This window comes from Melanerpes formicivorus, unplaced genomic scaffold, assembly GCF_026170545.1.
Source record: "Melanerpes formicivorus ecotype bairdi unplaced genomic scaffold, bMelFor1.0.p_v2 SCAF_5, whole genome shotgun sequence".
Taxonomy (NCBI): Eukaryota; Metazoa; Chordata; class Aves; order Piciformes; family Picidae; genus Melanerpes; species Melanerpes formicivorus.
The window spans coordinates 21,964,676-21,977,980 of NW_027142357.1; the positions used below are offsets into that span (position 1 = coordinate 21,964,676).

At 36.9% G+C, this 13,305-nt stretch overlaps 1 protein-coding gene across 8 annotated transcripts in view; it reads left to right on the forward strand.

The window, feature by feature from the left end:
- Nucleotides 1-13,305, forward strand: part of LOC137441333 (sodium channel protein type 1 subunit alpha) — an 87,916-nt gene that overhangs the window by 18,116 nt on the left and 56,495 nt on the right. For 6 of the 8 annotated variants that reach the window (XM_068138701.1, XM_068138704.1, XM_068138696.1 and 3 more), the window contains one exon: nt 9,912-10,227. In XM_068138701.1, the coding sequence (XP_067994802.1) occupies nt 9,964-10,227 (264 nt within the window). In that variant the 5' untranslated portion in view covers nt 9,912-9,963. Of the gene's footprint in view, nt 1-7,058; nt 7,355-9,911; nt 10,228-13,305 lie in introns of those variants that run through there. The other 2 variants (XM_068138698.1, XM_068138699.1) reach the window with 2 other exon arrangements.

The window sequence follows — 13,305 nt, forward strand, 5'->3', positions numbered from 1 at the left end:
TTATCAAGGCAATGTGTAACCTACAAGGAAAGCAGACCTCAACTGCAAAAGAAGAGAGACCTGGACAAGCTGGAGGGGTGGGCTGAGGAGAATCTCATGAGGTTCAATAAGGCAAAAGTGCAAGGTCTTGCCCCTAGTCAAGGCCATCCTTGAGCAGAGAAGGCTCCAAGGAGACCTTATAGCTATATTTCAATATCCGAAGGGGACCTACAGGAAGGCTGGGGAAGGACTGTTTAGAAGGGCTTGTAGCCCTTCAAACTGGAGCAGGGTAGATTTAGATTGCACATAAGGAGGAAATTCTTTACAATGAGAGTGGTGAAATACTGGAACAGGTTGGCCAGGGATGTGTTTGAGGCCCCTTCCCTGGAGACATTCAAGATCAGACTTGATGTGGCTGTGGACAGCCTGATCTAGTTGGAGGTGGCCCTGCTCACTGCAGGGGAGTTGGACAAGATGATTTCTGAGGGTTCCCTTCAACCCAATGCAATCTGTGAATCTGTGAAACTAGTTCAATGTGCTTGCTTCTTAGAGTACTAGCAGAAATAATTCATAGATTTTAGTGAAAAGTACTTTATCTAATATTCAATAGAATAAATTAACTATGCTACCTTTAAGGCACAAAGTGCCAGGGTTTGAGCACTGTCAGATCTCAAGACTGCCATTGGGTATATTCATGTCTGGATACAAGGCTGAGGCATGGTGGCTTCATGGATGTTCACTTAATGAGAACTTTTCAAAATTATATTTGGCTAACTGTTAATTCAAATTGTGTTGAAATTCAGTTCAAAACTAATAAGGAAAATAGATGAGGCTTGTTGACCTTAGCTTGTGATACCCCACTTCTAAATCAGAGCAGTGGGGCTGTTACTGCCTGTTTTCTGCACAAGCATGTGCCCATACATGCATGGGGTGCAAAGAGAGTGAAAGCACGAGGATATACTATCAAAACTTCTGTCTAATATTTAATTGGGGAAAGCTGAAATTCAGCTTCTACCTTTCATATGATGTCTGGATTTCCTGTGCAGCACAAAAAAGTATTTACAAGCTTCTATGCTTTTGAGGGGTTTATCACTTCACAGAAGTCACATCATTTTGCTTGCAAAACAGCAATTCTTATGGTTTCTCTAATTACATTTTACTTTTCCCCCCATTATCTTGAGTGTTAAATATATTCCTGTTGTCCCCACATCTGATTCATCAGTTCAGAAAACCTCAAAAATGACATCAGTGCTTAGTGTTCTATCTGTTTACAAGGAAAATCCTAAAACTGTCAGAAAGTTTTGAAAATATAAGCACTTTTGTCATCACGTCTTTAATGTTTCTGGCCCTTCTGCTTACCACATGACATACCATGTTCCAGAATCCTGTTAATGGAGTTAAGTAGTTCACAAAGGTCATAATATAGTACCCTTTTGAGTATGGGGATGTCTTTGGGTTTGTTAGCTCTGCAAATTTGATGTCATTCTGGGGTATGGAGCAATCTGTTTTCCAACAGTTTTTACTTCTTGTTTCCAAATGTGATAATATACCAAACCCAGAACTTAGAGCTTGTCTTAAATTCAATTTTGTCTTACTGTAAAATGAATCAGAAGCATTATATAATTTACACTGCATAGCCTACATTGCTTTGTTTGTGTGGTTTTGGTTTTGGTTTTTTTTTTTTTAACTGAGGAAAGGTGTTATTATATTTGCTAAGGTAAAAGGAAACATGTTTCAGACATTACTTAAGAAAATTAATGTTGAATTAGTAATGTAGATTGACAATAGAATAAGTCCCTGCTCTGATCAAATGAAAGAAAGCAGAAAGATTGCTACTCTGTACTGCAGTCATTTGCTGCACAAGATACATTGCAGGGACAGAGTAAGCATGAAATTCATTCAGCTTGGTAGCAGTCCAGTAGTTCTAACCTATTAAATATATTTGCTCAGCTGGAGTAGTAATGCAGATGCATTGTGACTTGTCCCATTAAAATATTTTTTTTCTTTCTATGGAACTACATAACTAATTTTGTTTGTTTCAGCTTTGTAAAATAGAAATTGCTTGGTTGTAGTTAATGAAATTAAACTAGCAAAGCAGTAAGCGGAAGCAAACTATTTATTTTTAATCTAATGCTAAGCTATATTTTTGTTTAGTGATAAGTTAAATTTAAAAATGCAATGAAAATAACAATCTCAACAATGCACACGTACATATAACTAGTACTGATGTATAATATACTTTGTCCACATCAAGAGGTTTTCTGATTTACTTTAATCAAGGAATGAGGATAGGACTGATACTCTAAGTATTAGAGGAGGTAAGGGCTGCAGCTACACAAAAGTCTGCTTTGAGTGCAGCAGAAAACAGTTCCTAGTACAGGGAGATCATGGGGAGCATTCTCGTTTTCCCAACATGGGGAGGTTTCTTGGTTAGTTATTTCTTTAGGCCAAGGCTGGATTCTTTTATTTTGTTTGTTTGTTTGTTTTTTTCAAAAAGGAGGCTTCTATTTTCTTCCTGAATTTAAGAAAATACTTGGGAGTGAAAAATAGAACTAAATCCTCTTTACCCATAGGTATTCTTAATTTTTTTCTTCTATGAATACTCCTCCAGTGATTTTCAACTGACTGTTCTCAAGTGAATTTGTTAGATATAGTAGAAAAATAGTTCTAGGAGCACGGAGTAGAAGCCATGACTGCCTTCCAAAATGAAAGCTTACCATTAAGATGCCAGGTTCATATTTTCTTATGGGCTTTCTTTCTATCCCATTAATCTTAATTTCATTCCTGCATAGTGATGGCAGAGCACTGGAGAGATGGTCTGTTGCCCATGGGGTTTGCTGATTGATGCAAAATGTGGCTTTGAATTCTCTGAAGTTAATGAGTGAGTTTAGGGAGTTTGGCACAGATACTCACGTAATGGGATGTAAGCTAAGCAATTATACAGCAGTTACGTATCACAGTATAGAACACAGATATTTGCTGTATTTCCCATCTCAGTCTGTTCTGCTTTCTGGCTGTTGGGTAGCCTGGATTGGGGTACTAAAATCCCTCCTGTATGGCATAGCTACCACAGCTGTTCTCAACTCTGTGGCAAAATAAATAGTCATCCTCTCCACTCATCACTTCTCTTCTGCGACTCCTTCGTGTGCTAATAACCTTGGTATGTATCAAGTTAGACAATGGAAATATCTAACTGCAAAGCATAAACTTTCACTAAATATAACAGTATAAAGTGCAATAAACCTGTACAAAATGTATTTATGCACACACACAGTTTAACAGCTTACACAAGTTCCCCTTGACACCTCAGGCCCCGCAGCCCTGGAAAGAGTGCCATAAGGAAATTTTGGCCTCCACCTTCCCCTTGTACCTCTTACTGAAACCAAATAGAAAAGGCACAAGGTCAGATGGAAGATAGCACAGCCTGAATCCCAAGCAAAGCAGCAAGATCCAGCAGCCAAGAACCATAGGAGCACAAAACTCTGCTGCATGATACAGGGTTTTCAATACTCCAGTGAAATTATTTTAACCTATCTGTTGTTATTATTCTTTCAACCAATTGAATTAGATGAACTTATGATTAGTATAATGTGAACTCTGAGGAGTCCACCCATCTTGAACTGTCTGAAACCTCAGAAAAATTCTGTATACAGCTAAATTTTAGTTTCAAACTGTAACAGTTATATACTCTTGATTATTTCCAATATTTCAGGTAATTAATTGATAGATTAATGTGTATCTATGCACCTTATTCTGATGTCTGCAGCATTAATGTACCTATACTTTATTTAAAATTAATAAGCATTAAATTAACATAGTTAGCCAAGACCAAGTAATCTAATGCAAGCAAGTTCTTGTGCCCAGATTTCCATGATCCATGCCAAAAGAGAGCATCGGGAAGATAAAGTTTTAAAAGATATTAGAGAATCTCACTGTTTGTCTGATAATATGTATGTTTCCTTTGTCAAGCTTTTAATGAGAAATAAATTTAATTTAATATATGAGCTACAGAGAGTTACAAAAAGCTTCATAGTCCAAATATTCTAATCTGATTTCTGTCCTGCCAAACGTGTTGCTTCAGATGTCTTACCTGCCTTCATTACCTGTAGTAGCCTAAAAATAGAGATTAAAAAGCCAGATACAAGTTTGTTTTTGTAAGGAAAGGAACAGAGGTTTCTCCTCAGCTAAGGCCTCACATGAAAGCTGAAGTGGTTCGCCAAACTTTCCTTCCTCTCCTCCCACAAACTCACTATTTGGGGAAGGTAGTTTATTCTGTGTTTTGAGGACAGGTGTCATAATGCATAGTTGATAAATCAAAATAATGAGAAATAGCCAATGAAAAATTCAAAATTAATACAGCATAGATATTTGATCTTTCTGAGTTACATTTAGATTCACTGATTTATCTTTATTTTGTGGTAGCTGTGGTCTGTTAGCTGTGCTTTGAATCAGCTTGGTGTCCTTCCCTGGGCTTATTGCTGATAACCTTGCTAATAACTAGTTAGTTTCTTCATAAAAATGAAGTTACCAATGTTACATCATTGCCACTGTCCACTACTCTAATGCTTTTTCAAAACAGTAAAATGCATGATTTTTAATAGAACTGATTTATTAGTTTATGCCAAAAGCATATATATAATGTTTGTCACAGGGCAAGGGCAATGTGAAGGACAAAGACTAATTTCTGCTTACTCTAGCAGAATTCTCTTGCCTGAGTTTTCCCTTAGCAATCAGTTTCATGGTGCTGGAAAGTACAAGGAACAGCAGTCTGTACAGACATTTGAGTGCCTTCCTGGAATTCAAAGGGAGATTAGTCAGGCAGTGAAAACAGCTCAGTTTCATGTGCTAATTTCCTAATATTTGATTCTATTTAGATTAATTTATATTTTCTATGAATGATGAGAGATTTTATTTCTTATATCATAAAGTGTAACAAATCACGTCACAGTGTCAAAGTATATTAGAGGTTGGAAGAGACCTCAAGAGATCATCGGGTCCAACGCCCCTGCCAGAGCAGGATCACTTAGGGTAATCTGCACAGGAATGAATCCAGGTGGGTTTGAAAGTCTCCAGAGAGGGAGAAGTAAAGAAGTTTCTTTTTTCTGTAAAAAAGTTTCTCCTCATGCTGAGGTGAAATCTTCTATGTTCAGGTTTGTACCTGTTGTTCCTTGTCTTATTACTGTGCATCACCAAAAAGAGCTTGAACCCATCTCAGTCTTCTCAAGGCTGAAGAGCCCCAGGGCTCTCAGTCTCTCTTCATAGGGGAGATACTCAAGTCCCCTAATCATCCTTGTGGCTCTCCGTTGGATTCTCTCCAGCAGTTTTCTGCCTTTCTTGAACTGGGGAGCCCAAAACTGGACATGGTATTGCAGGTGTGGTCTCACCAGGGCAGAGTAGGGAGGTGGAAAAACTTCCCTAAACCTACTGGACACACTTTTCTTGATGAACCCCAGAATACCATTGGCTCTCTTGGCCACAAGAGCACATTGTTGTTCCACGGAGAGCTTGCTGTCCACCAGCACTCCAAAGTCTTTCTCTACGGAGCTGCTGTCCAGCAGGGCAGCCCATAATCTGTACCAGTACCTGCTGTTATTCCTCCCCAGATGTAGGATCCTTACTAAACTTAATGAGGCTACAGGCCTCCAAGTTGGCTCTCTGCCACTGATGACAACCCTCTGAACTCTGTTGTCAAGCCAGTTTTCAATCCACCTCATTGACCAGCTCTCTATGTCCCATTTCTTGAGCTTTTTTGTGAGGATGTTATGGGAGACAGTATGGAAAGCTTTACTGAAGTCAAGATATATGACATTCACTGCTCTTCCTTCATCTACTCATTCGGTCATAATTTTATAGAAAGCTATCAGATTAGTCAGACAGGATCTCCCTTTGGTAAATCCATGTTGGCTACTCCTTGCCTTCCATGTGATTAGAGATGACCTCTAGGATGAGCTACTCCATCATCTTTCCAGGGATGGAGGTGAGGGTGACTGATCCGTAGTTGCATGGGTTGCCCTTCTTGCCTTTTTTGAAGATTGGAGTGTGTGACAGTTTTAGGCTATGCCTTTAAGAAAGGGACAGTTACTGGAACACTCTGGCTGAATGTTTTGGTGTAAGAATGAAAACAAAGATAATTCTAAACTAATTTCATTGGTAGAATGCAACTTTAAATTTTAGCTTTAGTTCAGTTTGAATCTCAGTGAGTTCAGTCTGTTGTTTTCAGTCTCTCTGAACAGCTGTCTCTGTCTGTGCTGGTGGGTGTTGACCTTTCAACTAACCACATAAGAAACTTAGCTTGGTAGCAATTAGCTTGCTAGTCAGCTAGTTAATGTATTTGCATTACATTTCAACATTTATGATAAGGTCCTCCTGACCAAACTCTCCAGAAACTCTTGTCACTATTTGTTATAAAGGCATGAAGAATATGAAACCTAACAGTAAACTAGATACTTGCCAGGTTAGGAAAGAATCTTCCAGTTCAAACCTGTGTCTTTTTCAGATTGTCATCTAACTGACTTCTTCAATGGCTAGTGTGCAACTGGTTTGGAATCACTGTTAGACAAGGCACTGTTTCTCCATCTATTTGCCAACTTGACCCTTTGTTTTGCCTAGGTGAAATTAGAAGATTCTGGAAGTTCACAGAAACTCTGTGGATATTTAACAGCTGGAGTTTTCTCTAAGCGTGTGCAGATCTACAGCTACACAAGGTGTGCAGTAGATCACACCTATCAGGGAAGTGCTGAACCAGTTGTGTATATAATAGCCAGATGGTCAGTGTGTGCATAGCTAATCCAGTGTAGTAGTGGATGCTTCAAACTTAATATGCATGGGCAGATCAGCTGAGCATTTTGCAGTGACACAGATGCAGCTGAATAACTTCAGACTTACTCTGCATGTGGTTTACTCTGTGGTCCATGCACACAGAGTATGTTGAGTGTGCTCTGAAATTACCTGACTTAGAACAATGTATACTACAAAGCATACATAAACATAGTGTGCCTGAGAAATTTCAGGGGAAAAATCACAATGCTTCTTGTCTCGGATGTTCTGCATACCTTATTTTCCGCTGCCCCTAAGGAAGACACTCAAACACAACTGGAGATGAAAAAGGGAAAAATTAAAATATAATTAATTCCAGAAGGAGAGTAGGAAAGAACATAACAAGAAATCTGTTTTGTGTACTCTTATATTCTTTTCTCTGTTGAATTGCCAGTGTTATGCTAAAGAGGAAAAAAAGAAAAAAAAAGAAAAAGTAAAAATCCATTTGGATCATGTAAGCAGTTACTGAATTAATATTTAATAAATCACTTGATAGAAAGGAGAAGAGTATCAATCGGTTAACTGGCATGATATCAATTGTTACCCATCCCATACACAGGTAAGTGAGAATAAATTAACTACAATAAAGAAAATTGTTAAAATTCAATTAACCACTGTTACATGACAGATAAAAGTGATTTGGGATAAAGGCTGTAGTGAATTGTGTATGTGTCCAATATTGACTTTACAATATATAGAATTCTGTTTGCAGTTCTTAAGAGTTATAATCGTAGAAATCCATGAAGAAAAGGAAAAGTTTTCTGGAAAACATATCCTCTAATCTGTTAAGTAGAGGATAAAAACTATTTAATTTTCATGAAGTCTCCTGAAACGTTTTAAGTACACCCTACTTAGTTTTACACATTTACAGGTGTGTATCTGGCTAGCTCCATGTACATTTGACAGAACTGAGAACATTCTAGGATTAGTTCTAGAAAAAGAATGTAAAGTTTCTTTCTACAGAAGAAAAAGAAAGGCAGGTATTATTAGAAAAGCCCGCAACATTTGCTACTTTTAAACTCAATATGTAAACACAGTAGCTGAATCAAATGTTTTTACAACATAACTAATGGCTATGAAGTTGCTTGCTTCTGTGCACCTGCAGGCAAAGCCTGCAGGCATACCTCCTTGCTCTGCATACCAGCTGGGGACACATAGCTGAACCACAAGGTGATCCTAACAGAGCACCATAGGGTTTTAGACCTCTGGCTACCCACTTCCTTCCTCTTCAAAACATGAGATTGATCATGCAATTGCTCATCCAGTACTTTTCCTCCTATTGTGTCAGGACTTGTTTGGCTTCCTGTGCCCTCACTGGACACCATAGAAGGGAACACTGAGTGCCACATACAGTGGGGTTTTGGGACAACGAAGAGAATTTTCAAAGGAAAAATGGGAAAGGGGAATACCAGCCTCCTGGATCTCATGATCAGGAGAAGGAAAGGCAGACATGGCAGCCTCCTGGAGGGGGTATAGTTTTGGTACACTTTGCATGGGTGAATACTTTGAGTTTTGGTGGGAGATTAGCCACCTATATTCTTTAGAAGTCATTCCTCTTATTGTGGGTAATGATTCTATACATCCAAGGGAAATACAGTTTACTTAATTCTTCTGAGAAATTGAGAAAATTTGGGTCATAAAACCCACAAACACATGGACCCCTTTCTTATTTTATCCACTATATTACACTACTCAATACACATGTCTGGTGAAGGTGTTTGTGCACAGTCTAGCATTAATGATCAAGAGGATTTGGTATTTATTACTTGATGTATTTTAGTGACCTTCTTTTTAATTTTCCTTATTTTTCCCTTTATGTCTCATCTAATTTCTTGTTCTTACTGACTTTTCCTTAATAGAAAGTTTAACCCTATCTATGTTTGCTTCCCTTCTTGCTCCTTTCCTGGTATTCTGTTTCTTTCATGTTGTGTATTTTTTGTTTGTTTGTTTGTTTTCACATCTGCATTTTTATACTGCTAATCTTCTAGTCTTCCTATTTTTTCCTGTCACATTCTTCACTTTCTCCCTTAACTCTTTCTATACTCACTTGCAGTCTCTTCTTTCAATTTTTTGCTCTAAATTTTTCTCTTCTTTTTCAGCTTCTTTCCATAATTTCTGTTTATCTTTTATCTGTTTTAATATGTTTTTCCCCAGCCATCTTTCATATTCTTCTTTGTAATTTATATTTCTGCATTAACCCTTAAGTCTCCTGAAAGGCTGACTGATTATTATTCAAGGACCCCAGCAATGGGTGGAGATGACAAATGTATCTTCATTTTCAGGCCCATTCAGGACCATTGTGTGCCCAAATATGCATTTCATCTGTATGTCTGCTGCCACCAGAAAACTGAGCAGCACCAAAGCAGACAGATTTATATGTTTAACAGGACTTCTCTTTTTAATTCTTTTTTCTTTTCTTTCTCCAGGTTGAATTTAATTTCTCTGTTGCAATATATAAATAAATATGTATACTAGAATACTTCCAGAATTACCCAGTTATATCTGTTGAATAAAGAACCAGATATATAGTAACAGTTAAATTCAAATAAAAATAAGCACTGGTGGTTCTTATCATCTAGAATAACTACCCATACAAAGACTTACTTGGAACTGCTATTTTACTACCTCATGAAATGCAGAGGAGAATTTTAATCTTTTAATAGAAATTCTGATTCTACAGTGATTGTTTTTTGATAGTCTTGTTGGACTCAGTGCAAGTTTCTGCTTTAGCTCTGATGCACTGTATTATTTGTAATTATCAATATAATCCTGAATGACTCCAGTGGAGTGTGAGGTGATTTTAAGACAATTAAAGTTATGAGGAAAGAATGTATCTGATTGTTCTTAAGTATCCTGCTTTTGCTTATTTGTAGTAAAAGACCATGACAGTCCTAGAGTTGAGAAATTATTGCAGTTTATACAACTAGCATTCGAACCAGACAAGTGCATCTTACAAAGGTCAGCTCACCAATTAAACTGCAGTTTATATTGCATAATGTTCAATATGATGTACTTAAAAATTCCAACATAGCATAAACGAAAGCATTTAAAAATAAATTTTAAATCTTGTTTGCTTTAACATGTTTGTTTCTATTTTATTTTCTGCTTTCTTTTAGTATTTTCCTATGCAGAAGAATAAATGGTAATTAAAATGTGCAGGATGAAAAGATGGAGCAGCCAGTGCTTGTACCACCAGGACCAGACAGCTTCCAGTACTTCACTAGAGAGTCTCTTGCAGCTATTGAACAGCGCATTGCTGCAGAAAAAGCTAAGAATTCTAAACAAGATCGTAAAGACGATGATGAAAATGGGCCAAAGCCAAACAGTGATTTGGAGGCAGGAAAAACACTTCCCTTTATATACGGCGACATACCTCCGGGAATGGTGTCTGAGCCCTTGGAAGACATGGACCCATATTACATCAATAAAAAAGTGAGTCTAATACCAGACCTAGTCATATGCCAGTGCATTACCATGTTTATTTCACTTTTGTGCAGTGGGTCACAGAGCTTGTTACTTCAGTCTGTTGATTTTCAACCATGTAGGAAAATGTGATTTTAATAATGTGGAAACACTAGAGCATTACTGAATGGGCTAGGTGTGCAACCTAGGTGCAGAAAATGTTCAATGCCGGCAATATATATACATACTGCTTTCCATAAAGTTAATAACTAAATATTTAATATGTTTTAGTTAAAAAATGTTGATTTAGATAATGTAAGTTTTTGGGACACTTTTACCCTCATGTGCCATTGGCTGACTGGTCCTTCTGCTTCACATAAGGAAGAATTTTGTGGTAATCTTATTTTTAGAATTAAACTAATCAAATTGGCAATAAATGTAATGACTGATTGTGCAATATGATTGCACAATGTATGTACAAAGGTATCAATAAACAGTGTAAAAATCTAGGCTTCTATTCAATCATTAGCAAAGTGCCCACTGTCCTTTATACCACAGGACAGAAGCCATTGTCCTTAAGAGTTATTAACCTTTGTTCCTTTGCTTTTAATTTACATCAAAGTTTATTCCTTGTATAGAATTGATTCTGTGTCAAATGAAGAGTTATATAAAAGCTGAAGCATAATGTTTTCTTTGATTATAACCAATATACAATACCTGTACAAAGAGGTATACATAATAGACTGCTTACTTTGGAAATTAAAAAAAAAATAAATTAAAAAATAGTGAATATATATTGAAACTGAGTACTCTAACATGTCACATTTTCTCTAAGATTCTTCAGATTTAAAACTGATGGCATGAACCAATGCATAGCGTGTTTTGTGCCCAGAAATATTCTGATAGCAAATTCTTAGGAAATACTTAGAATCAATAGAGAAACACATAGATAAGCAGAAAGTAACATAAAGACAGTGTAAAAGGATTTAAAAGTTTCTGATGGAACTGGTCTTGGACAGCCCTGGGAGCCTTTCAGTTTCATTCTGCTGCACAACCCATATGTAGTAAAAAAGGTTGATGGTTAATAGTGATAGCTTGGGTGATACTTTAATTATTAGATACTGTGATTATGAAAACTCTAAATATCAAATCAGGAGTTATTTTGATTTTCACAAAGTGCTATGTTCAATGGTGTCTTATCTTACTAAATTCCATGTGATTTATGAGTCCTGTGTTGACAAGAGTGAAAATACTATGTGAAAGAACAATATTTTTATCTTTATTATTTGATGCCTCTGAAAGAGCCTTTATCTGCCATTCACAGTCTATGAACATTTATTCAGTCACAGTTCTGCTTTAGAAAGATAAAAGATGTGTTTCTATAAAAGCAGGCCTTGTAGAGTTCTGTACTAATTGTGTCTGTTTATGATACAAAATCACATATCATTATATCCCTACCTGCCCACAGCTCATCCTGGACCTTTATAGTCAAATCAGTCTGCCTTATGTGTCTTACACTGAAAACACATACAAAATGGATATGACCTACAGGAACCTTTCTAGAGCCCTTAGCAATAGAAGACCCTTTCAGTCCCTTTCCAGAAGGAGATGAAAACTTACTGTATCAGTCAGGTCTGATGATCTCTCAGCATAACCTATACCTCAGTTATCAATAGGAAACATATTAGTTTGGCTTCCAAACTTTCAAATAGGGAATAAAAATTATTATCTACAGGACTAATCAAATTATACTAATGAACATGGTCATGGTGTTTGTCCAGGAAACCTGTACAAGAACTTTAGGAATATATTCTTTTATTCCAATTTCAGGTCATATGAAATCATCCATCATTTGCCTTATATCCACGTATTGCATACCACTTGCTGAGGTTTGGGGTTTTTTTTTCTATTTTTAGCAAGATTAAACATCTTCACTGTATTTTTTTTTGCATGCATTGAATGTTGAAACACCATCTAGAGTGTTTTATATTTCATCCCTGGGACTTGTTTCCAAGCAATAGGTTTGTGCACATCATGATCGGATACAGCTGAATACAGAATAAACTAGGAATAAACAGAAGTATTGAGCTGGTGTAAGCACCTTCATTTGGGCACGAGGTGGCCCTGAGATGAAAAGAGCCATGGGTAAACCTGTTAGGAGAAACACAAAAAGCAACGTGCTAATTTTGTGGGTTTGTAACTGTGTTCCTATGCAAAACCTACAACAAATATGCATGCTCAACAGCCTGCTACAGCAAATTTATACACCTGATAGTGTTATCAGTTTCTACTGTGTCACAGATAACCTGAATGTCAGCAAACTGTACCCTTGGAACATAATTATTTTATTATAATATAATACAGTACCTTTTCTTATATTGTATTATAATGAAATGCTGTTGACTGTGATGGCTGGTAATGCCACCCCACTCCTAAATGGCTGCAATGCCTTTTTTTTTTTTTAAGCTATATATGAGTAAAAATCAACTTGGACTTGACACATTTATAGTGTACCATTTCTGTGTAAACCCAAATCACTCTGTTCCCAGTATAATATTGACTGCCTGTTCATGCTCAATCTGCTATCACAAATGGTCAATGAGGTTCATATTACTGTCTTTAGAGAAAGGCTCAGTTGCAATCCTCTAAATTTCTGACCTGCAGGCATGCATCACAGTCTCATTCACTTGGTTTGTCATACTTTAAGGGATGGCTATTTTTCTCTTGACTGTAGGCTGCTACATTAAAGAGGATGGGAAGAATAGGTGGAACTAGATGGGTTTTACTAGAGCATTGCTGATTGCCACTCCATGCCTCTTGCCAGAAGAATGTAGAATTATGTCTCTTAGAAAAGGTGCTTACCTTTGTCCTGGCTCTTGATAAAATCAGACCCTAATCTGATAAACTGCTAGCGCCTTTGATTCTCAGATTCAATTTGGGTTGCAGAAACAAAAAGATTCTTTTAAATTGCTTTATTTAATTTCATTACATCAGAAAAGGTGAATGCACTAGTGGTTTTAGATATTTTTGATAGCTGTAAGTGGAAGAATTTTTACAGGAAGTGTTGTAGCAAATAAAAAATGAAGGTCTTGCTAGAAAACAGTTTTA